At 41.5% G+C, this 25998-nt stretch overlaps 1 protein-coding gene across 1 annotated transcript in view; it reads left to right on the plus strand.

Annotated features, from left to right (window-relative positions):
* Positions 1-907: 907 nt before the first annotated feature.
* itga1 (integrin, alpha 1) overlaps positions 908-25998 on the plus strand; it is a 48876-nt gene continuing 23785 nt past the window's right edge. The window contains exons 1-3 of the mRNA XM_063889940.1: positions 908-1124; positions 21178-21298; positions 25539-25648. Coding sequence (XP_063746010.1) covers positions 1079-1124; positions 21178-21298; positions 25539-25648 — 277 coding nt within the window. The 5' untranslated portion in view covers positions 908-1078. The remainder of the gene's footprint in view (positions 1125-21177; positions 21299-25538; positions 25649-25998) is intronic.

The raw sequence follows: 25998 nt of genomic DNA on the forward strand, positions 1-25998 counted from the left end.
AATGTTATCTGAGAGCCAGACCTGTGTTGGTGTTTGACGGAGATCTGCCTGTTCCAATCTTATTTCTATCTCTACTTTAAAGAGTCCTCTCCTGCTGATGTTCAGGTGTATATCAGTATGTAGCGTCTCTACTTTAAAGAGTCCTCTCCTGCTGATGTTCAGGTGTATATCAGTATGTAGCGTCTCTACTTTAAAGAGTCCTCTCCTGCTGATGTTCAGGTGTATATCAGTATGTAGAGTCTCTACATTAAAGAGTCCTCTCCTGCTGATGTTCAGGTGTATATCAGTATGTAGTGTCTCTACTTTAAAGAGTCCTCTCCTGCTGATGTTCAGGTGTATATCAGTATGTAGTGTCTCTACTTTAAAGAGTCCTCTCCTGCTGATGTTCAGGTGTATATCAGTATGTAGAGTCTCTACTTTAAAGAGTCCTCTCCTGCTGATGTTCAGGTGTATATCAGTATGTAGAGTCTCTACTTTAAAGAGTCCTCTCCTGCTGATGTTCAGGTGTATATCAGTATGTAGTGTCTCTACTTTAAAGAGTCCTCTCCTGCTGATGTTCAGGTGTATATCAGTATGTAGTGTCTCTACTTTAAAGAGTCCTCTCCTGCTGATGTTCAGGTGTATATCAGTATGTAGAGTCTCTACTTTAAAGAGTCCTCTCCTGCTGATGTTCAGGTGTATATCAGTATGTAGTGTCTCTGTCCCGCCCCTTTAGCTTATCAATATCAACACTATTTTGAATGCTTGTACTGCTTGTGAAAGAGTGCTACTTCCACCTCTGCTGCTACATGTGAGATGTTCCCATGGTCTGTTAGCACCCCCGGCAGAACGCTGCTTATACGGTCCTTTTCTCCAACCCTCCTCCTTTTTCCTCCTCCCCGTTCATGTCATGCTCCGTTTGCAGACACGCAGTTTGAAGGAGCCATCAGATAGTGAGCTGTGGATGCTGCTGCACACGAAATGCTTTGTGGACTCCTGTTAGTCATTTAGCGGATCTCCACTTCTCTCCAGGGTCTCTGGTGTGTTTGAACACGGAGCGTAAAAGTGAGGAAATAGGTGAAGACAGCGCGGAGCCGGGATGCTTGATTCGGGACGTTTCGCTTTGAGAACAGCAGCAGTTATTGGTGAGTAAAATACTTTAACCTTAAAGCGTAGTATAAACCATCACCAAAGTCAGTTTTAAACCTTTAAACCAACTCAATTCCTTCTTATTACCGCTCGTGTTGACGCTGTCTTTGGACTATATGGTCATTAAAGACGTCATTTAGAGAAACGCAAATATGATACAACATACATTTCAATAAATTCAATGAAAGTCGGTCCGTTTTGTTGTCGCACAGAACATGGAGCAATACATGTTTTTAATGTGTGGCAATTAGCTAAAATAACCTTCTTTTTCTGACTGTAAGGAAAGTACAGGAAGGTTTAAAAATGAGTGTTTTTGTGCCATCGCGTCTTTACGCACAGAGCTGCATAATTGAAGCGGCTGAGAGCATCCATTAGGGGTGTCTCTCACATTGCTATTAAACGCTGGGCCATCGTTAAATGCCCCTAAATACTTTCCGTCCGTCTCTGTGTGCACATGTTACTCATTGAGACACAGCAGACCGCAGATCAGTTCGTTGTCTCCGAGCAGCAGCGAGACATTACAGCGGGTTAGATGACTGTATGGTGCTCTAATTGAATGTTGCGCGCGCGCGCACACACACACACACACACACACACACACACACACACACACACACACACACACACACACACACACACACACACACACACACACACACACACACACACACACACAGACGTCTTCTTGCATGCCAGTTCTCGTCAACAGATATTTCTCCAGTGTTTTTTTGTCATCTTTCTGCAGAAACTGAGGGTTTCGAAAAGCATGAGTCATGTTCAATTGAGTAATATTTATAGACAGAACAAACCCTTAAACCTGGATGGGTAATAAGAACAGTATTGTATTAATGCTACGTTATGCTTCTACTCTACTAGATATTTGAGAGTATTGTACTTTTTACTGCACTACATTTATTTTAACTTTTGGGGGTTTAGCCCTAGCAGACCATTAGCATCCACACAACACATTTCAAACCCCCCAAAAAAGAATAGAGCCTCTTCTAACTTCTTCCGCTGCTCTTGAATGCATCTGAATACAGAGTGTGTGTTTCCACGGGTCCAGAGTGATAATCAGATTTTAATTTGAAGGTGAGAAGTGAAATGAATACGGTGTGTGAGCAGCAGCCTGAAGAGGTACTTAATAGATGTGTGTGTCGACGCTGTGCGGTCCCTCTGGTGATGCTGAGCTCTCAGGTTCTGCACCAGAGCAGCAGAGGTTGAATTAAACCTTTGGGTCATGTACCAAAGTAGTTTAAACATGATGGAAAGTCCCGGAAAAAAAATTCAGCAAAGGAGAGAAAAACAAAGGAGGAGAAGAAAGGAGGAGAGCAGAGGAAACCGCCTCTCTTTAACTCTCAGAGTCCTGCGCCTACATGTGATCCTGACTTGTGATGTTCATTAGAGAATTGAGTTAGGTGTGTGTGTGTGTGTGTGTGTGTGTGTGTGTGTGTGTGTGTGTGTGTGTGTGTGTGTGTGTGTGTGTGTGTGTGTGTGTGTGTGTGTGTGTGTGTGTGTGTGAGATTTGGTTTACGCAGTTCAGTCTTCATATCAGCGTACCATCGCATCAGAGGAGTAACATGCTGCAGCTTCAGAGAGGATGCAGATATAGAAACACAAATCAGAACTCAGAAACATCTGCAGGAAACATGAGCAGCGTTTACTAAAAGCTACAGAAACCAAACACAACGGAGACCAGGGGACACAAAAGAGAGACGCACACAGCTGGAGACCAGGGGACTCTAAAGAGAGACGCACACAGCTGGAGACCAGGGGACACTAAAGAGAGACGCACACAGCTGGAGACCAGGGGACACTGAAGAGAGACCACACACAGCTGGAGACCAGGGGACACTAAAGAGAGACGCACACAGCTGGAGACCAGGGGACTCTAAAGAGAGACGCACACAGCTGGAGACCAGGGGACACTAAAGAGAGACGCACACAGCTGGAGACCAGGGGACACTAAAGACAGACGCACACAGCTGGAGACCAGGGGACACTGAAGAGAGACACACACACAGCTGGAGACCAGGGGACACTAAAGAGAGACGCACACAGCTGGAGACCAGGGGACTCTAAAGAGAGACTCACACAGCTGGAGACCAGGGGACACTAAAGAGAGACGCACACAGCTGGAGACCAGGGGACACTAAAGAGAGACGCACACAGCTGGAGACCAGGGGACACTAAAGAGAGACGCACACAGCTGTTTGGAGCTTCTTGCAGCGCTTCTTTCATGAATCACTTTAGTAAACGCTGCTCATGTTTCCTGAAGTTGGTGAAGGTGTTTCTTCATTTGCATCATGTCTGAAGATGAACCCTGTCAGCCACATCACAACGAGTCCTAGTGAGCCTGCTTTCTGATATCAAGGATAGGGAATCAAACAGCTCTCCATAGTCGGCCTGCTAAAGAACGACATCCCTGCAGTAGTCAACCTACGAAATCGTCCCAACATCAGAGGTTTTCTCTCTCCATATTTCTCGAGACCATCAGAAGCCCTCTCAGTAAATCATCACCCTCACATGGAGGAAGCTTAGCTCCTCGTCCTTCACCCGGCTGCTGTAATGTATCCTGAGCTACAGGAGTTTGACCTCCGTCGGGTTACTGCGGGGGTAGAGACCCTCTCCCTCGTCTCCATACTGGGAGAGGGCGTGTTGTGCTATGGGAGCCTCAAAGGCCCACATGTGGTTATTGTAGTGGCAGCGTTTAATCTGGATGAATTCCTAACGGAGATGGGGCTACAGGTGGTTTGAGTTTGGCGCTGCAGAAGAGAGGAACATCTGGATCCAATCAGGGGCATAAAACACAAGAGAAATCCTGAGAGCTGAAAGTCAATCATTACAGGTTCAACTGTCTTCATCAGTTAGTCTAAATGTGGGAAGAAAATACCAAATACAGCAGAAATTATACGTGTATTAATCCATTAATATATAACCAGTATTTATTATAGATTAAGTGGGGAAAAAATGACAGAAATTCACCTCAAATTTATCGATTCTCAGAAATAGATATTATTTAGAAGTGAATATTTTTGAGTTTTGGTTGGACGAAACAAGACATTTGATGTCCCTTTTGACCCAATGAACAATTATTGGCCATTAAAAGCCTATACAACAACTACGTTTGGATTCATTGGTTTTGAAAATCAATGTAAGTAGCTCTCCTTGTAAAAAAAAGCCCCCGAAAAATACTTCATTCACGGTGATTTCTAACTGGGAAAAGGGTTGAAGATGCTCACTACTCACAGCAAAGAGACATGTTTAAATGAATGTCATCATGGATTCAACTATCTGTGTTTATATATATTAAAATGTAGATTATTATCAGCATTAATCATTTAGCTCATAAAATATCAGAATGTGGAACAAACCCAACATACTTTCTGCCTCTCCTCTCGTTGTTCAGTCCTGTCTTAACATACAGGTACATATTTAACTGTAAAGGTGGTCAGAATATCAGCTACATGTTCCTTAGTTATATATTCAACGTCTTCGTAGCTACAGAAACGTAGAGAGGGAATGCAGACTCTTAACATCCCTTTCTGCTTTTTCTTCACATGTTTCATGTTCCAGAGTAGAAGGGGATTCATTCAAAGCTGAGAGGCCAAGAGGATATAGATCAGACACTAAAGCTCTCCGTCATTAGTAAATCGGCTCGGATTTTGCAAGAACTGTCAGTCATTTCTGCATCTTTGATATCTCTGCTTTGGACCAGGCATGTGTTGCTGTTGTCCGACGTGATGCTGCTGTTCAAGGCCCTTCTCTCACCATAGTTTGAGTATAAATGTGTGTTAAAAGGCCAAAACAGAGCACAGCTGTTTGCTCTGTAGGTACTTGAGATTGCGGGTAAACAGGAGAGATACTAAGTTCAAAGCAAAGCAAACCTCTCGAGGATATTTTAGAGATGTTGTTTTTGGTTGAAATATTTATATTAGCATCATAGCTAACAGGCGTGTTTTTGAGGGGTGACTGGGAGAGATGGACTAGCAACCTGATTGGCTGACGCCGAGCAAAGTGCACGTGCTGGATTGTATGGTTTAACCGAGGCCTGGATGTAGGAAGCTCGGTAGGCCGGTACCCGTGTCACCCTACTAACGTTTGCTTCTTTAAAACCCCTCATTAAGATTTAGCTGAATAAAGCTTGTCTCAATCTTTGCTGAGGTAAGATCAGGATTCTGATCTGATGAGAATGACTTCTCATTTTGCTCTTACGGTAGATCTGTATTTCATGTGGTGGAGGTGCAAGTTTTCACACTTGAGGCTGTGTGCCGCACTTTGACACCTACCTCATTCTGTGTATGTCTTGTTTAATGTGTCCAACTCTGCGCCTGAGATAAAGAGACTGAAGTTCATCCCAGCAGAGAAGCGTCAGTAAACTCATCACACAGATAAAAACCTGTGACAGAATACTTGTTTGAGACCAGAGGCTTTCACAAAACATCCTGAAGCTTAAAAGGAGTTTTTTAATTGGAAGAATTAGGAGAAACTTCTATACAATAAGAGGTGGTTCAGTCCTTTCAGTCCTGAAGTCAATGGGGCGTTCAAGTGCTCCTTGGATATTCCCGTTTCCTCAGTTTTGAAGTTGTTTTTCATGAAGTTTAAGTGGAAAAATATGAAAGCAGCAAATCAGATGTGTATTTTATCACTCAGGGCTTCATGTTAAGGGAGGCTGTGGCTCAGTGGGTTAGTGCGCTGATCAGGGGAGCTCTGGTTCAACCCCCACGGCAGCCAGCATGTCGTTGAGTCCCAAATTGCTCCTGTTGGGATTGTGCACAATAAATTGCTTTATTTTAAAGTGTCTGAGAAGTGACATGTAATTTAAAGTATATATCAAATGTTGTTCAGTACATCTTTCCAAGACACCTGAATACATCGCAAGCGCCCCTTCATGCAATGTTAAAAGAAAGTAAAACATAACTTTCAATCTGCCCCAAAATTCAGATCGTGAGAGTAGTTTTCTGTAAACCTGCTGCAAAAACAAGCTAAAACATAAATTCCCAAAATTTTTAAAACCATAAATTGATTTTAAAAGCATAATAAACAACAGAATTACTGACATGATGTGTCTCATATGTCCATTAGTGCACATTAAATCATTACAGGCTGCTATTGACATGTAGAATAAGCAGATTGCATGGCGTCTGCTGGATAAGGGAGTGAAAATTGTACGATATGTGGAGTTATGACTTACAAAAATAGGATTTGGCACACACACACTGATGTCATGGCATGGTTTTTTATGTCAGAATTGTTTGTACATAATTTCCTCGGATGCTATCGAAACAGAAACGAGGTTAGCTCAGGCCAGGAGACTTTTTTCTTGTGTGTCAGAGGTCGGTCACCTTGAATGAGAGGAAACGCTGCTGAGAAATGAAGAGGATGCAGATCTGAGTTTCTCTATCACCTGTAGCGGGAAGCAAACAGGAAGACAGTCTGCTCTGCTGACCTGCGAGCGCCGAGGCTTCAGAGAAAACAAACAGACATTCAGATGAAGGGGCAAAGGCAGGAACATGTCATGATGGCAGAGGTAGAGCTGGGTGTACTGCCTCAAATCTCATCACAATATATGTCACGTCGTATCTCAACGTTTCCTCAGCCATCTATCATGCTTCCTCTCGAGCTGATTGACCTTTTTCTAGGAAACATATGAGCACATCTCTGGTAAAAACAAGCTGTTTCTGCATGATTCTTTTGTAGAGAAACTACATTTTAAAGATCTATCGAGTGTAGGTTGACTGAGAGTCTCTATAGAATAGAATCGGAGGATGAAACCCTCTTTATTAGTCACATACATGCACACAGCAGAGCACACACAGTGAAATTAGTCCTCTGCATTCTCTAGTCGATGTAAAGCCAAGTTGAATCAGAAATCAAATGTATTATCTGATGTAGTGATGTTAAGATGAACAAATAAGAGTGTACAAAAACTCTTCTTTCAGGGAGTTCACAAACGTCATCTTCCGTTAGTCAACACAGCCTTTTTGCATGATTTGCATATAGAGTTAAGTGGCACAGGACTCGTGCATGAAGGGGTGACAGGAAGTAGCATTCTGCAGATACAGGCCAATCAGACGGGCACATGAAACTCGGATACAGATAAACAGGAAATAGGCAGGGTTGCATCTTCACCACTAAACCCCCCGATGACCCCAATTTATAAGAATTCCTGCATCAGTTACAGAGAATTCAGAGATGAAGGAAGTCTTCACATCTATACGCATGTGAAAGTATTCCAGTATGCGGTAAATGGAGTACTTTTACTCCACTACCTTTATTTAATCCCTTTAGTTGCTAGGCAGATTAGGATTATTGATGGTAAATATAATCTCCCTTAAATTATTATTCCTACACTCTGGTACTTCTACTTTACTCAAGTACAAGACCTGAGTACTTCTACTTTACTCAAGTACAAGATCTGAGTACTTCTACTTTACTCAAGTACAAGATCTGAGTACTTCTACTTTACTCAAGTACAAGATCTGAGTACTTCTACTTTACTCAAGTACAAGATCTGAGTACTTCTACTTTACTCAAGTACAAGATCTGAGTACTTCTACTTTTACTCAAGTACAAGATCTGAGTACTTCTACTTTACTCAAGTACAAGACCTGAGTACTTCTACTTTACTCAAGTACAAGACCTGAGTACTTCTACTTTACTCAAGTACAAGATCTGAGTACTTCTACTTTCACTTAAGATCTGAGTACTTCTACCTTCACTTAAGATCTGAGTACTTCTACCTTCACTTAAGATCAGAGTACTTCTACCTTCACTTAAGATCTGAGTACTTCTACTTTCACTTAAGATCTGAGTACTTCTACTTTCACTTAAGATCTGAGTACTTCTACTTTCACTTAAGATCTGAGTACTTCTACTTTCACTTAAGATCTGAGTACTTCTACTTTCACTTAAGATCTGAGTACTTCTACCTTCACTTAAGATCTGAGTACTTCTACCTTCACTTAAGATTAGGGATGCACCGGATCCTGATTTTTAAGATCCTGCCGGATACCGGATCCACTGCTTAAGATACTGCCGGAACCGGAACCGGAACCGGATCCTACTCGGATCATCAGCTAGTACATTATAATGCAGTGAAAACCACTTTACAGTTCATTACTTCATTTCCTTTCCTTAACAGATGAAACATACGCAATAACTTCTAACATTATCTATTTTATTTCAATAGTTACTTGGAACACACCGCTGAAATGTGCAGCTTAACGTCATTTGTGTACAGGCTTATTGTTCAACTTCTGTTCAATAGTGGTCTGAGTACCACTCTGTGACTGTGCTGCTGTGGTACCTGTAGCCTCACTGACGTTAGACTCGGCCTTGCACAACTCATACTCCGTTGGATGCTTTGCACGGAGATGTTTAAACAGCGGAGATGTTGAGTAGTGTCTAGTGTCTTTACCTCCACGAGCCAAATTTGTACTGCAAAGCTTGCATATCGCGCGACTTGAATCTCCCTCTTTCAGTTCAAAGTACTGCCATACAGCACTTTTTCGGCTCAATGCATCCATTTCCGCCGACGACTGCTAGCACAATGGAGGTTATCTTCTTTAAACATTTAACGACGTAATCACGTTGTGCGTACGTGCTGTAGGATCCGGTCCGGTTGGGGCACCGGGTCCGGCAGTAACCGGACCTCGTCAAAAACGCCACTATCCGGCAAAACCGGACCCCGGATCCTGGATCCGGTGCATCCCTACTTAAGATCAGAGTACTTCCATTGATAGCATTTTTTGCCGTCCTATAAAAAGGCTCTTCTTTGTGAGTTTGCCAAATGTATTCTTGGCACAAAGGCTTCATGTGTAAATATAATTGCAATCAGGCATAAAAAGAGACAAATTGCCCTCAGCTGCAAATCTGTAAGGGCTTCAATATCATCAGCACAATATGTTTTGTGAATCAGACTTTTAGAAGGAACAGCATTTATGGTGCTTTCATCGTACACAACGCACTCTTGGTGATTCTGTGTTCTCCGTGCAGAGGCAACATGTACTCTCTGTAACTGTAGTTGCAATAAAACAGAAAAAAGCAAATTTGCACTGAGCTGTAAAACTTTGTGTCATAAATGCAACAGGTTTTTTGGAACAGGCCCTTAGAGCAGACTGAGAGTGAATGCAAAGGATGCACAATTGCACATTTTCTGGTAACTATGATTGCAATTTGATGCAAAAAAAAGGGGTAAATTGCACTCAACTGCAAAACGTGACGGGTGTGTTTGCAGTCTTAAACCATTGGTGCAACATCTTGTCTGAATCAGGCCCTTACAGCAGACAGAGAGGATGCACGATTGCAAAAAATGTTAAACTATAATTACAAAAAAGGGGCAAACTGCCCTCAGCACTTGGTTGCTGTCAACTCGTCCCATACTTTCTGTTTATCCTCAGTCTTCTTCACACAGTTAAAGACAGAGCTGTAGCGTGGCAGTCGAACCTTATTTCCTCATGGTATAATTTGCAAAAGTGAATGAGGTCTTTCCTCTGTGTATTAGAGACGACTGTCACTAAAACACACGGCAGGGCTCGGTTCAGCCGCAGAACTGAGTCATCGTTGAATCATTATGTTTCCGTCGCTGCAGACAGCGAAGTGAGAGAAAAATAAAAGACAAACCAGGAGTTGCCAAGGTGAAACCCGGGCCAAAGGCTCCCTGCTCCATGACGGCAGAGCCTTATGGGTTTAACATGCTTACCCTCATTCTTAAAACCCGGGGACATAATATTTACATCTGTTCCTGTTCTATGTGAGCGGGTCTGTCTCCACCGAGTGTTTGCAGTCCTAATCGGGCTGTAAGTGGCCACTAAACTGGAAAACAAACACTGTAGTGAGATAAGTGCAGAATAATCCCCGACAACACACACACACACACACACACACACACACACACACACACACACACACACACTTTGGAGAGAAACTGATATCCTTCAGAAGAGAGCGTGGAGCAAACGTCTGGACGCTGTGAAGGTGCGAGACTGCGTGTCGGGTCAGTTTACGCAGGTCTTAACCCCGGAGCGGGTCGAACCACACACAGACACACACATGTGTAAACACACCGGACACATAAAGGCACCGGCATGTGTTTCACACTTCGTCACCACTTTTCCTCAGATTGCTACAATTTCAGGAGCATCCTCTTAACCCCATTAACCCTTATTGAAGAAAAAGTCAGAAATAAAATATCAAATAAATAGTATGACAGATATATTTAAAAAAGAGCACAAATAAATTGCAAAACTAATAAATATATATCAAAATATATATTTATAGAAAGGTGATAGTACATCGATAGTATACATAGATATATTTATAGGAGCACAATAAGTTAATAAAATGAAACCTGTTATTTTATGATTGCAGTTTGTATATCAACTTACTGCGTTTCTTTAAATATGTATTATCTACTTTAGTATTTCATGACTTTTAATATATTTATTATTTTTGCCCTTTTTTTACATTAACTTCTTTAAATAAATGTATGATTCTATTTATTTCATATATTGTCTTGATTTCCCCCTGAGATTACCCTTCAGATTTAGCTGCTGCAGTTGCATGCTTCTGCAGATTCCCCGTTGACTTTATTCCTCTCTTTCTCTCCAGTCTGCCACACCATCATGTCCACAGATTGTGTGTGTGTGTGGAGGGGTGGGGGTGGGGGGGGTGGGGGAGAGGGGGTGGTATTCACCGTGACCTCTGGCGCTGCACAGTTGTTGTGAGGCATCAGGGGCAAAGAGCGAGGCGTCGGGGGGGAGAATGCATTATCTCCAGTCAGAAAAAAACAAGGAGAGAAAAGTGCAGAGGTTAAAGAGAGTGGAAAACCACTGCTTCTGTTTTCTAAAAAGAGAAGAGGGTTAGTCACCACCGCAGGTTTTCACTTCTTCTAATAGAGGTTAACCGGAACCGGGTCACTCATTAGTCCCACAGTATGTAGAGTCTCTACTTTAAAGAGTCCTCTCCTGCTGATGTTCAGGTGTATATCAGTATGTAGAGTCTCTATTTTAAAGAGTCCTCTCCTGCTGATGTTCAGGTGTATATCAGTATGTAGTGTCTCTACTTTAAAGAGTCCTCTCCTGCTGATGTTCAGGTGTATATCAGTATGTAGAGTCTCTACTTTAAAGAGTCCTCTCCTGCTGATGTTCAGGTGTATATCAGTATGTAGTGTCTCTACTTTAAAGAGTCCTCTCCTGCTGATGTTCAGGTGTATATCAGTATGTAGAGTCTCTACTTTAAAGAGTCCTCTCCTGCTGATGTTCAGGTGTATATCAGTATGTAGCGTCTCTACTTTAAAGAGTCCTCTCCTGCTGATGTTCAGGTGTATATCAGTATGTAGTGTCTCTACTTTAAAGAGTCCTCTCCTGCTGATGTTCAGGTGTATATCAGTATGTAGTGTCTCTACTTTAAAGAGTCCTCTCCTGCTGATGTTCAGGTGTATATCAGTATGTAGAGTCTCTACTTTAAAGAGTCCTCTCCTGCTGATGTTCAGGTGTATATCAGTATGTAGTGTCTCTACTTTAAAGAGTCCTCTCCCGCTGATGTTCAGGTGTATATCAGTATGTATTGTCTCTACTTTAAAGAGTCCTCTCCTGCTGATGTTCAGGTGTATATCAGTATGTAGCGTCTCTACTTTAAAGAGTCCTCTCCTGCTGATGTTCAGGTGTATATCAGTATGTAGAGTCTCTACTTTAAAGAGTCCTCTCCTGCTGATGTTCAGGTGTATATCAGTATGTAGCATCTCTACTTTAAAGAGTCCTCTCCTGCTGATGTTCAGGTGTATATCAGTATGTAGCATCTCTACTTTAAAGAGTCCTCTCCTGCTGATGTTCAGGTGTATATCAGTATGTAGAGTCTCTACTTTAAAGAGTCCTCTCCTGCTGATGTTCAGGTGTATATCAGTATGTAGAGTCTCTACTTTAAAGAGTCCTCTCCTGCTGATGTTCAGGTGTATATCAGTATGTAGTGTCTCTACTTTAAAGAGTCCTCTCCTGCTGATGTTCAGGTGTATATCAGTATGTAGTGTCTCTACTTTAAAGAGTCCTCTCCTGCTGATGTTCAGGTGTATGTCAGTATGTAGTGTCTCTACTTTAAAGAGTCCTCTCCTGCTGATGTTCAGGTGTATGTCAGTATGTAGTGTCTCTACTTTAAAGAGTCCTCTCCTGCTGATGTTCAGGTGTATATCAGTATGTAGCATCTCTACTTTAAAGAGTCCTCTCCTGCTGATGTTCAGGTGTATATCAGTATGTAGCGTCTCTACTTTAAAGAGTCCTCTCAGCATAAACGTCTCTTTTATTTGGCGTTGGAGTTTGTTTTGGGTGTAGTTTGATTCCGTTAATGTAAAACAGGATCTGGAATCACTTCCTTGCATTTAGCCAGTGAGTGCCAATCAAGACCCCCTAACGAGCTGCCAGAAGAAACACACAACTTTCACACACATACGTGTTTTTCCTGCTGAGTGCTGATAGCCTCAGATTGTGGTGTGTGTGTGTGTGTGTGTGTGTGTGTGTGTGTGTGTGTGTGTGTGTGTGTGTGTGTGTGTGTGTGTGTGTGTGTGTGTGTGTGTGTGTGTGTGTGTGTGTGTGTGTGTGTGTGTGTGTGTGTGTGTGTGCTGCATCTGTGCACCAGGCCTTCCCCCGCCATTACTCTCCCAGCTATCCATCATACTGGCATCACACGGGGAGCAGCGGCCCGGGGCGACGTCTTCACATTAACCCCTGGAACAAGAGGCAACGTTTCCCATGATGCTCGTCTCACAGTCACAAGTATTATGGGATACATTTATCCTATCCCCTTTACACCACACCTCAGAGAGGACATTTTGACTTTTGTTTGAGCTGTAATCGCGACTCAAAGTGTTTTAACGTGGCGTAGCTGCTTACCTACAGGAATGAGAGACGTGTTCGTTGTTTCACAGGCAACAGCAGGAGGGGCAGAGTGAATGCCAACAGCAACATTTCACAACATGTTTCCCAGGATTATACACTTCATTTTACACGTGCAGGATGCTTTAGAATCTATATATGCAAGCTTGTGAAACCCTGAACACATCCTGATGCTGGAACAGCTTTAAAGGCTGCATCTCTCTTCCGTAATATCTGCATGGAAAGAGAGCTGGATGACGTCACTCCTTCTTCCACAAACTGTGATTGGCTTTGGCATTAATTGTTCAGGAAGGAACCGAAGTTTTAGAGGTTATTAGATTTACATTTTTGCCTCTGAGAGTCCTCCTGCACGATGTGTTCCTTCACTGTTCTCGAGTAGCCTTGCAGAAGCAAAACATGGAGGGGAGTGTGTGTGTGTGTGTGTGTGTGTGTGTGTGTGTGTGTGTGTGTGTGCTCAGAAACCCAGTTCCACCCTAAAATGGACATGTCTTGTATCTGTTTTCACATCTCTTCTTGGAGCTCAAACTCCCAGTAAACCGGAGAGTTTTGCCTCTATGTAAAAGAAACTCACCAAGAAAAACCAGCACTGGCTTTTGGTGTTTGTTATGTACATCTTGTGTGATTTATAAATGTACCTTTTGCTTCTATATTTATCCGCCTGAAGGGAGAAATCGCGCTCACTCTGACTGGTTTCTCCAGAGCTGCGGATACCCCAGCTTTTAATAACACTGTGTCGCGATTCGAAGCTTATAATTGTATGTTTTTCCCTCTTAAACGCTCTTCAGCAAGTGATATATTTACAAAACATCCCCTACTATCAATTATATTACTTATATTTGACACCATGATCCACAGTAAACACACATTTTTGCATTTTTCTGGAGAAAGATGGGTGTGAACAAGTCAGGCTAACAGTTTGCATCCGCTTCCACTCTTTATGCTAAGCTAGGCTAATCAAGAATCGTCTCATCTCATCTGACTTCAGGGGGAATAAAGCTATTTCTTCTTTTTCTTAAAGATAAAAGCTGCAAGTAAGTTTACAGTAGTTGATGTGGTTTCCAGCCTCTCAAATATCTATTTTATCTTTATTTTATTTGTTTTAAATCACAATAATTGAGCATTTTTAACATTTGAAAGACTTTGAACTCAGAAAAGTGTTGCACTATTCCTTCAAAAGCAAGATCTTTTTCCTAGCCCTGATGCATAAAACAAAACCACCACAAAGTTTATATATTCACTGGTTTTTCCTATCATTTAAATGCATCGATCCAGGTAAACAGCAGACAGTGAGCTTTATGCACTGTGGATGGTGCAGATCAATGTGAAGCTGTCTGCTAAGTGGGAGTCTGGCTCCAAGCCTTAGTATCACTTAATTATTAAGAAAACACCGCCTGGCACTTTGTAAAACTATAATTAGAGTATAACAGCTGCAGTGCATGTCATTTAAAGTAAGAAGCAGTTATTATAATGTTGAAATTGCTGCGTATATTCAGGAAATTGTGAGGACAAACTGCACGGCCTTTGCCCTTGTTCATCGTCTTCCCATTTGTTTTCCTAAAAGTTCCTATTTGTCTTCCCTGACTTTGCAAAATAAACGCTCGCTGATGTTTTAGGAGTTGTAGGAGTCCGGAGTTTACCCACCGGCTCACCGTCGGAGTATCCGAGGCGTAGCTTGATTATTGATTCTGCAGGAAGGTCGTGCTTTGACCCCTCGAGGTGTATTTTTAGTTCCTCCAGAGGTGTTTGATGTGTTACAGCTGCTGCCTTCATGTTAAAACGGTCCTGATCAGCACATTTAACAGACATGTCTGCAGCGGGGACGACAGTGTCAGCCGCCTCTGCAGCAGAATACCCACTGAATGTGTGGGTGGGGGGGGGGGGGTGGGGGATGAAAGCTTTGACAAGCGCCTGGAGGGATGATGTCATGTGCTGCATGTTTTCTGCACGGCGCTCCAGAGGATACATCTGGCCGGGAATCTGACACTGTGTTCGCTCAGTGAAGGAAAGGATGCACGTGGAGACAAAGATGAATGGAGGAAATGTGGAGCTCTTCAGGGAGGAGACTTATTGTACGGGTGGAGGAGAGGAAGCTGATTGAGTTGTGTGAAGGAGAGGATTTCTATGAAACTGTCGGATAGACTGCCGTGACATTTTGAGCATGCTGCTGTCCCCCAGGATGCACTGAAGCTTCCCTTTCTGCAAGTCAAACTTCATATTGAAAGTGAAGTGAACAGTGACAGTACCGTATTTAAGTATAGCTTTGTAGGCTTTTCACAACAGAAGGATGTTGCTCTTCCAACGATAGGCTTGTGCAAAGGTGCTTGATCCAGTATTTTAAGATGATGTATAAATGACTACATCTGCAAGACATCAGGGGCAACTGTCTGCAGATGTGCCACACTTTCGACATGCAGCTCAAATTCATCTGAAATGTGTGCAAGATGGTGCTGTATGTGAAGTGGGACCAGCATGTTGATGTTGTCCTTTTGTCCTACATGCATACTGATTATAGACTTTTCTCCATCATGCTGCAGCGTTTCCTTTCTGTGTCTCCCTCTGACTTTTAGACATTTGGCCTCTTCTGTTCCCCTGTGCGTATGTAGACAGAATCACGCCTTCATTCCTGACCTCCCGTGGCCACCTCACTCCCACGTATACTGAGCTTTGGCCGAGGAATGATCAGCAGGGAGAAAATCTAATTAAAGTCAGCAGAGCTAAAAAAGAAAGTCAGAAATTGAGAAAAACTGATCAAATAAAAGTAAAAAAAGTCATAATTAAGTCGATGTCCTACCTTTCTCAGTTTTATCTCATGTTACAGTGAATACGTTTGTTTTTGTGACTGAAACGAAGAGTTTAAATACATCACCTACTTAACTTTGATGAAGTTTTAACATTTCAGACTCCAAACGACTATTTAGTAATTGATTCTCAGCCTTATTTTAGTCTGTAATTTGCGTTGACTGTAAGATGAAACTAAATTCTATGCAAATCCATCCAAAAGTTGTGGAGAAGCTTCACTAAAAGTCGAACCTGAAAATCTGGAGGCTTCGTTCTGCAGGAATGTGTGTGAGAAGATTTCCCGCCAATCAATCCAATAAATGTCCAGAAATTCTGGATCAAAAAGGTCTGGACCTACCGATGAAATGCCAAGCCGCTTACACATCTAAAAACCTCTTCTTCTCCCCCAGTAATGGAGCATTAAATCAAAGGTGCTTAGAGCTGGTAAAGACAAACGTTTGTATATCTGGAAATACTTTAGTTTCATAACAGACTCATCTTACTGACTCTGGAGATCCAAAACTGACTAGAAAACTACTCAATTCCCATGCATGGCAGCGGAAGTGTCCCATTACACTGAGCAGGATTAGGCCTCTCGTGTTCCTCTGTGCATCTGAAGACAGCTGATGAAATGCAATCTAGAAATCATTGCAAACACGCCTGTAATTGTGCCCTTCGTCCGTCAACATCCTGCAGATTGGCTGGTAATTAAGTGGCTGCAGAAGGTCTGATGAGAATATTAAAGAGGGTCAAATGAGCGAAGCTACCAAAGTCAGAAGTGTGGACAGTGTTGGAGCACTAAAGGAGAAGAACACGGCTGAAGAATAGACGGTGAGACAAGGGTAGAGGGGAAGAAAGAAGGGCAGTTAAGCAGAAAAATGTGTAAAGATGAAAGAACAAAGGAGAGAAATCTGGAAATATTTGAGTTTCATAACGTGCCTGCAGACATGCCGGTCGTTAAGCGGCAGCACATGGTGCAGGAAGAGCTGGGTCACACTCACAGCTCTCCTCTCTTTGCTCCTCTCTGAACCTGAACATCATGCAGAGTTTGTTTACTCGCTTTAATTCCAGCGTGCTCGTTCGTTTGGGAACAACAGCTGATTGAGTCTCTTAACGAGCGTTGGATGATAGAGGGCATGTGACGGATGAGCAGGTGCAGGCGAGGCGTGTTTTTACTGCAGCTTTGAAGCCACAGGTGCTGACTGGGCTCTGTTTTATAGGTGTTTTGATGCGTTGCAGGCCAACAGGTGCTGATCTGTGCCGCGCCATCGCTCGGTTAGACTCTGTTCACACGTTGTTCTGGTTTGAAGTACTGTAGCAGGGTTTAATTGTGGGTTAGTGTGGCCGACTGACTGCCAGGATCAATCAGGAGCACAGGGAGCTGACCACAAACAGACTGCTTGTTTATTTGTCGGCTGTGAGACAATTTAGATGTTTCCCCATGATAAGCGATGACATACATGGACTGTTTTGTATCTCCTGCTCGTCTTTTTTCGATCAAAAACAAGAGTTTAAAGCTCTGGGAGGAAGTACGTGGTGCATGAACACAGTGCTTAACTAACATTTGGATGTGTTGCATCGTAAAGAGGACATTTTCTGCTCTTTCTCAGGTTGATATTGCATTTTGTGCCTCTTCTGTGACATGTTAGCATCTATATCGTATGTTTAAGGAGTGTGGGACTTTAGATTTTCATTGCCAACTAGGGTGCAGCTGTTGTGCACATGATATTAAAGCCTTTACATCTTTCAATCGAGGGCTGCATCAACTATCCAACTAACCGATTAGAAGATTTCCGGAAAAGAAATCCCCAATTATTGGATTTCTTTCAAGCAAAAATGCCAGAAATTCCAGTTTTATATCAAAGTGAATATCTCTGGTTTGTTTGACTGGAAGTTAGAGTTTAAATACATAATTTCTGACATTCTGACAATTTCCTCACATTTTAGACCCCAAACGACTCTTTAGTACGTTACTTTTAGCCTTACTTTAGTTTATAATTTGCGTCGTGAACTCATGATGTTGAGTGTACGATGAAGGCATGAAATAAATGTCATGCAAATCCATCCAATAGTTGTGGAGAAGCTTCACTGAAAGTTGAACCTGAGTCTGAAGGCGTCGTTCTGCAGGAATGTGTGTGAGAAGATTCACGCCAATCAATCAAATGACTCTCCAGAAATTCTAGATACAAAAGTTCTGGACCTTACCATGAAATGCCGAGCCGCTTACACATCTAGACACCCCCCCCCCCCCCCCCCACCGTGATGGACAGATTTATAGACAGATCCTTGAGAGGCTCATGAGAGGACTTCCATCCACAGAGAGAGGAGACACTTATCGGTTTACTGGGCACATGTTCACAAAAACTGGTCACTGGTTTTGATTCAGGCAGAGCAGGGAGACCACAAATACAGCAAAGTAAGACTGGTTTCATTCAGACAAAGAAATATCATTGAATTCCTGTAACTGATAACTTTGAGGAGTTCCTGGAGAGTTTTTATTTATTTTTAACCTGTATTTAATTACATTTTTCTCACAATTGTTGTTACTTTAATGTCAAAACATGAATAAATAAAAATCATAAAAAACTTTATGCATCAATAATATTAATAAATAATATTAATAAATAATATTATTCTTATATATTAATATTATTTATTAATATTAATAAATAATATTAATATTATATATTAATATTATTTATTAATATATAAGAATAATATTAATATTATTTATTAATATTATTTATTAATATTATTTATTAATATTAATAAATAATATTAATAAATAATATTAATCTTATATATTAATATTATTTATGGATACATTCTGAAAAGGGTTACCATTCCTCACCCAAAAACAATAATGTCTATAAAATAATACAAATAAAAATGATTTCTATAAATAATAATAATTATAATTATTAATAAAATAATTATAGTAATAATAAAAAGTAATCAGGTTAAATTCATATTGTGCTACTAAGATTAAGACTGATTACTTTTTGTTTGCAGGTAATTAGTAGTTTGAGTACATTTGTAAAGTCCCAGTCCTTCACGTAAAAGCCCATCTTAAAAAGTGGTCTTATTAAAGTGATTTAAGGATCAGACGGTAAACCCAGGAGACGCAGACAGAAGACGTCCTGTGATTCACCGCCCAGCTCAGCGTGACTCTGAACTGTACTTGAGCTCTGCAGTGATGAACGCTAAAGGCCCGGCTGGCCTGAAGCCATCTTAAATCACTTAATTAACTCTGTGTGTGTGTGTGTGTGTGTGTGTGTGTGTGTGTGTGTGTGTGTGTGTGTGTGTGTGTGTGTGTGTGTGTGTGTGTGTGTGTGTGTGTGTGTGTGTGTGTGTGTGTGTGTGCGTGCACCTGTGGCTTTGCAGGGATGTCTATAATCAGGTTAATAGGAACAGGAAATGGAGCTTCTCTGAGAGATGGGGAGCAGAGGAAGTGCAGAAATGAGCGAGGGAGGAACGGGGGGATAATATTTCTTGGCTGGGATTCCTGAGTATGACTCTGCAGCTCTGTCTCTCTCTGTTTCCCTGTCTGTCGGGGGGAGTAAAGAGCTTAATCTGGTCTGAACTCTACGGGATGATGGTCTGAATATGACTGCATGATGACTGGCAGCAGAGGGTTTTTATAAGTCCAGGGGGAGGGGCTGCTGACAGACCCTGCTATCCATGCAGTAAAGCCTTCTGAAGTCATGGTCTATAGAAGCACACTCATCCAAGTACAGGGGATGTTATTTCTGGGTCTGTTTACACTCGTTTATATCTTGAGAAGTTACCTATCTTCCCCGGGACACCCAGGAAAAATAGGTTTCTATGTGAGTTGCTCGGCAGGTTTTTATCAAAGCTTTATTTGATCAAAGCGGTGGTCTGAGGGAGGGGTAAGAATGCATGGCCATAAACCAATGCATTAGACACAGTAAATGGCCTGAAGTCCTAAAGGTCTTTAGATATTTCACTCAAAATGTGAAATATCAACCTTGCTGTGGTGCTAAAGGCAACTTCAGAGGATCACCAAAGTTGGTAGGGTCTATCCTCTGGGGAACGTGAATGGTTCCACCAAATTTCATAGCAATCCATCCAAAAGTGGTCTGGATATTTCAGACTGAACTAAAGTCATGCACTGTCTGAGCAGCATCCTCTGTCTGCACCCTTTGCATGCCTAAGAAACTTTTCCAAAACAACCCAGGGTCCAGTTTGGTCTTTTTATTCTCCTCCGGGGTCAGACCCATTAGCTCCAGATCCTCCTCCTCAAACACTTTGTATGTGTGTGTTCTGTGTTTCAGAGTTACTCCTCTGCACTCCCTCACAAGTCGAATAAATTACACTGCAGGAATTCCCTCACACAGCGGGCATAAAGGGTGTCGTTGTGGCGCGTTCACAATGAGACTCGCCCGGGTTTATATCGAGACTCTGAGAAATAAACTCAGCTCAGAGACTCACGGACGCTTGGAGACAGGAAGCCCATTGTCCCGGAGGTCAGGGCATACGCTTCACACTGACGGCTGAAATTCCTCCAGTGGCCTCCAAAGTGACGTGTGTGTGTGTGTGTGTGTGTGTGTGTGTGTGTGTGTGTGTGTGTGTGTGTGTGTGTGTGTGTGTGTGTGTGTGTGTGTGTGTGTGTGTGTGTGTGTGTGTGTGTGTGTGTGATATGGTCCACAGAGTTCAGCCTTCATATCAGTGTACAATCTGTCTATTTTTCATTAGATTTATGTCAATATTTTTGGCTCTATTACCAAGATATGTGTTATTTATTAAGTTTGCGTAACTAGGTTTGTTTATTTTTAGTCACTGCGTTGCATCCTGATATTTTTATAAATATTTGTTGATAATGTTTGTCCATGCCAGACTTAACCAAATATTGAAAAACTAAAACAGAAGTCTCTTATTTCAGGGTTGGTTTATTTTGAGTAAAGCTGGGCGATATGGGAACCAATTAGATATCACAATATTTATTTGAACCTAAATTGAGATTTAGCAGATATTTTAGGATTGATATTTGGATTTAATAAAATATTTAATGATTTATTCTTGTAATAAATATTCTCCATAATGTATTTGTGGGTAAATGTTGAAAATAAATAGCTTAAAAGAAACATAAATTATAACTATAAATATGATAACAGTTGTTCTGTATTTATTCACTTTGTATTATTTGCTCCTGATGCCATGATTTATTAAACTGGTATCTTTAAACCTTAGAAAACTGAATAAAATGTCCAAACTCTAATATAAAATAATGGTTTTACTCTCCCTGCATTGTCCAGTCCTATTTATGAATCCCTGAGATATTTCAATCTGAACTCTCTCTCTAGAACCTATTGTCTTATTGTCTCTTGCATTGTGTCTCACCCCTGGCTTCTCCTCCTCTCTGCAGCGCTGCTGTCCGGCGTCCTCTCCTTCAACGTGGACCAGAAGAACGCTCTGTCCTTCGACGGCCCGCTGGAGGACATGTTCGGGTACACCGTGCAGCAGTTTGAGAACAGCGAGGGGAAATGGTGAGCGCCATCATCTCTCAGCACCACATCGTTTCCTGCTCAACTCACAGACATGTGGCCGGGATGGGGATCCCTCAGTTATCATCTCTTATGTTTTAGTGTTTTAATTCTCATTGCTTCCAACTTCTCCGGATGAAATGAGCTCAATCCTAAAAAGCGACTTCAATAAAAGATGCAAACTCAGAACAACAAGAGGCTGCACCAATATGGTGGCTGTTAGGTGATGTCCAAGCTTCGATATGAGACTTCAGATGTTTGGGGTCACAAAGTGTATTCCCATCCCCCAGTTTCTATACACACTTCAACATGCATGCAACAAAAGTAAAGCTGTATCAGTAAAAACAAACCGTGCGATGGAGACAGACTCTGAGGGATCTTGTTCTTTGATGGTTTAATTGGAACTGAAGTTTGCAGATGAAGCTCAAAAGAGTGTTTTTCTTTATGTGTTAACCATCATGATTTGAACATTTCCCAGTATGAAAATCTTAAACCCACTGTACCCACTGCACTCTGCTTTGATTATATCCAGCTCATATAGTCTTATGACACTAAAGTAGATCCTGAAACTGGCAGCCCCATGAACTGACCAGAGAAGATGCTGGAAAAGGAATCGAAAATCAAATCAAATGCTGGCTGCGGTGGGGATTGAACCAGTGCTCCCCTGATCTGAATATCACCGCACTATCCCACTGAGCCACAGCCTCCTCACACCCCTATGCTGTATCATATTACCTAAAACTAGTATTCCTGTTCTAGTGGTCTTTATAACTCTTGATCAGCTCTTGTTTCAGAGGTTATGAAACCACGCTCAGTTCAATTCCAAACCACTCCATTAACAGGGCCCTTCATCAACCTGTGAAAGAGTAGGTCCCCCAGCTGCTGCAGTAATGAGGCTCCTTCTCTTTACGGCTGCTGTTAAACTGCCCACAGAGTCTCGGCACACCGAGCCGTAAACACTGAGACCCAGCCTCCGCAGCACCGTGCGTAAAGTGTGTGGGAGACCGTTTAGAAACCCTCGTTAAAATCTATTACAGTGCGGTTATTGGCGTCATCCCTCCTCCAGTTACTCCAGGGTTCATTCCTCAAACATGTTGGCGTGTTTTCCCACATCATACCTGATGTTATCATCTGAGTTCTGTTACAGTAATTCACTCAGCGTTAATCCGGGCAGCTGTTCCCCCAAACACATTAGCTCTGTTAAGTCTGTAAGTCCAAATGATGAGAGCGTGATTAAAGGAGCTGGACCTGAGGAGCGATACGCACAAAAGCAGCCAGAGATCTGAGGAGGTATGGAGGACTAAAGCTGCCATAACGGCAAATAAAAATGACTCAAAAACTAAATTAAATAAACAAATAAATCTAGAAAGAAAACTCAATTTGTTTGCAGATAAAAGTGCAGGTTATTAAGTTGATTCTGTTTGCTTTCATTTCTTTCTTTCCTTATTTATATATAAATATATATTCAATTTATTTATATATGTTTTATTATTTTTAACATTCATCTATTTATTTATTTATTTATTTCCTTTTAAAATATTTTATTTATTCATCTCTGTGTTTAATAAATACAAACATATGAATGAGTTAAATTAAGTAGATAAATAGAGAGGTAAATGTGCAAAAACCAAACAGTTAGGAAATCATTGAACAAGACAATAAAATAATATGAAATAAATAATTCTGTAAAATATACATTTCATTTTCCTTATATTGTGTGTTATAATGCTTTACACATTCACTAAGAGCAGGAAAACCCAAGAGAATAAAGAGGAAGAACAGAATGATGGAGGATCTCCGGGGGGGGGGTAATAAAATTAGAGATGAAATGTAGCCTCAGTAAATCCCTCTGTTACATCCAGGAGACAGACGGTACCATAACTGGGAGGTGGTGATTACTCACAGATGTCACACACACACACACACACACACACACACACACACACACACACACACACACACACACACACACACACACACACACACACACACACACACACACACACACACACACTTTAGTTCTTCAACTTCAGAGGAAAATTGTGCTTCACAGAGAGAACTCCCAACTCTGTTTTCTTGTACTATCACAAGACTCCTGGCACAGATATCAGAGGAATGCCATGATGACGTCGACTCAGACAGAAATGTCTTTCATCAAACAAACTAATTATTGTTCGTTTAAAGAGAGAGCGATCAAACCAACAATCCAAGGGGGTTAGAAGAAAGAGGCGTGATAAGAAACTACTTTCACTTTCTGACCGTTAAAGTAGAGACTCTACATATACACCTGAACATCAGCAGGAGAGGACTCTTTAAAGTAGAGACTCTACATACTGATATACACCTGAACATCAGCAGGAGAGGACTCTTTAAAGTAGAGACACTACATACTGATATACACCTGAACATCAGCAGGAGAGGACTCTTTAAAGTAGAGACACTACATACTGATATACACCTGAACATCAGCAGGAGAGGACTCTTTAAAGTAGAGACACTACATACTGATATACACCTGAACATCAGCAGGAGAGGACTCTTTAAAGTAGAGACACTACATACTGATATACACCTGAACATCAGCAGGAGAGGACTCTTTAAAGTAGAGACACTACATACTGATATACACCTGAACATCAGCAGGAGAGGACTCTTTAAAGTAGAGACTCTACATACTGATATACACCTGAACATCAGCAGGAGAGGACTCTTTAAAGTAGAGACGCTACATACTGATATACACCTGAACATCAGCAGGAGAGGACTCTTTAAAGTAGAGACACTACATACTGATATACACCTGAACATCAGCAGGAGAGGACTCTTTAAAGTAGAGACACTACATTCTGATATACACCTGAACATCAGCAGGAGAGGACTCTTTAAAGTAGAGACACTACATACTGATATACACCTGAACATCAGCAGGAGAGGACTCTTTAAAGTAGAGACACTACATACTGATATACACCTGAACATCAGCAGGAGAGGACTCTTTAAAGTAGAGACACTACATTCTGATATACACCTGAACATCAGCAGGAGAGGACTCTTTAAAGTAGAGACACTACATACTGATATATACCTGAACATCAGCAGGAGAGGACTCTTTAAAGTAGAGACTCTACATACTGATATACACCTGAACATCAGCAGGAGAGGACTCTTTAAAGTAGAGACACTACATACTGATATACACCTGAACATCAGCAGGAGAGGACTCTTTAAAGTAGAGACACTACATACTGATATACACCTGAACATCAGCAGGAGAGGACTCTTTAAAGTAGAGACACTACATACTGATATACACCTGAACATCAGCAGGAGAGGACTCTTTAAAGTAGAGACTCTACATACTGATATACACCTGAACATCAGCAGGAGAGGACTCTTTAAAGTAGAGACTCTACATACTGATATACACCTGAACATCAGCAGGAGAGGACTCTTTAAAGTAGAGACACTACATACTGATATACACCTGAACATCAGCAGGAGAGGACTCTTTAAAGTAGAGATGCTACACACTGACAGAGAGGATAACATACAAACATTCAGTAACAGGAAGAAAGCAGTGGCAATAACAGCACGAATTTAAGGGACATGTCTCAGAGAGATGGTGGTAACTGAAAGAAGACACGCTCTCGACTGCTGAGCTGTTCGTCCCATCAGTCTGCAGTCGATTATTTGAACAAAACTCTCAGATGATTTAAAGAATAAGCGTCTGAGGCTCATCCATCATAAGAACGTCAGTACATGTGTGTGTTTCTCACAGACACAGAGTTGTTGGTCCACTTTGGATGTCCAAGGCTCATTACAGCTCAGGAATGTTAATAAGCCCGAGTGTTTACATGACGGCTCTCTTCAGATTCCATGTCATGAAACACATGCAACTCTACATGCGTGTTGAGCACAGAGCAGGAACACTGAACCAGTCTGCACACATCTGCAATACATCATGCATTAGTAAGTCATAAAGTGATGATTAGCGGTATTTTATTGAGCCGTTTCATAGCGATAATGTAATATATGACAGCCACAGATTCAAGAGCCAGTCATCATAACTCTGACAGCCAATAGGAGCCGTCTGTCTGGGTTTAATTCAGCCATTAAAGGATAATTAAGGAAAGTCAAAGTGTAATTTCTGCAACAACGCTTGAAATGTTATGGCAGTTGTTAAACTGTGGTTGTTGGCAGGGATTCAAACCGACCAATCAGGACGCTTTCTTTATTTTTGCAGGGTTCTGATTGGATCTCCGCTGTCGGGTCAGCCAGCCAAACGGACCGGAGACGTTTACAAGTGTCCCGTCGGGAGGGACCAAAACACGTGTGTCAAACTGGAGCTGCCCCGTAAGGATGTTATATCAGTGTGTGTGTGTGTGTGTGTGTGTGTGTGTGTGTGTGTGTGTGTGTGTGTGTGTGTCAACTTTAAACATTTACACATTTTCTCATAAAAATGTAATCATAAATGCGACATTTTGGGAAAATTCAGACATTGGAATTCATATATTAGAAAAATATATTAAAAATATCCATAATTAATTAAACATAAATAATCTAAAACCTTAAATAAAATATAAAATTGACACTTTTATATTTTATTATAAAATATAAAATAATATTATATAAATAACAAAATATATTTGAATAAAATATTAAACAAAATATCCTAATAAATACAAATAAATTACACTCTGTAA

Source organism: Eleginops maclovinus, chromosome 8, assembly GCF_036324505.1.
Source record: "Eleginops maclovinus isolate JMC-PN-2008 ecotype Puerto Natales chromosome 8, JC_Emac_rtc_rv5, whole genome shotgun sequence".
In the NCBI taxonomy this organism is placed as follows: domain Eukaryota; kingdom Metazoa; phylum Chordata; class Actinopteri; order Perciformes; family Eleginopidae; genus Eleginops; species Eleginops maclovinus.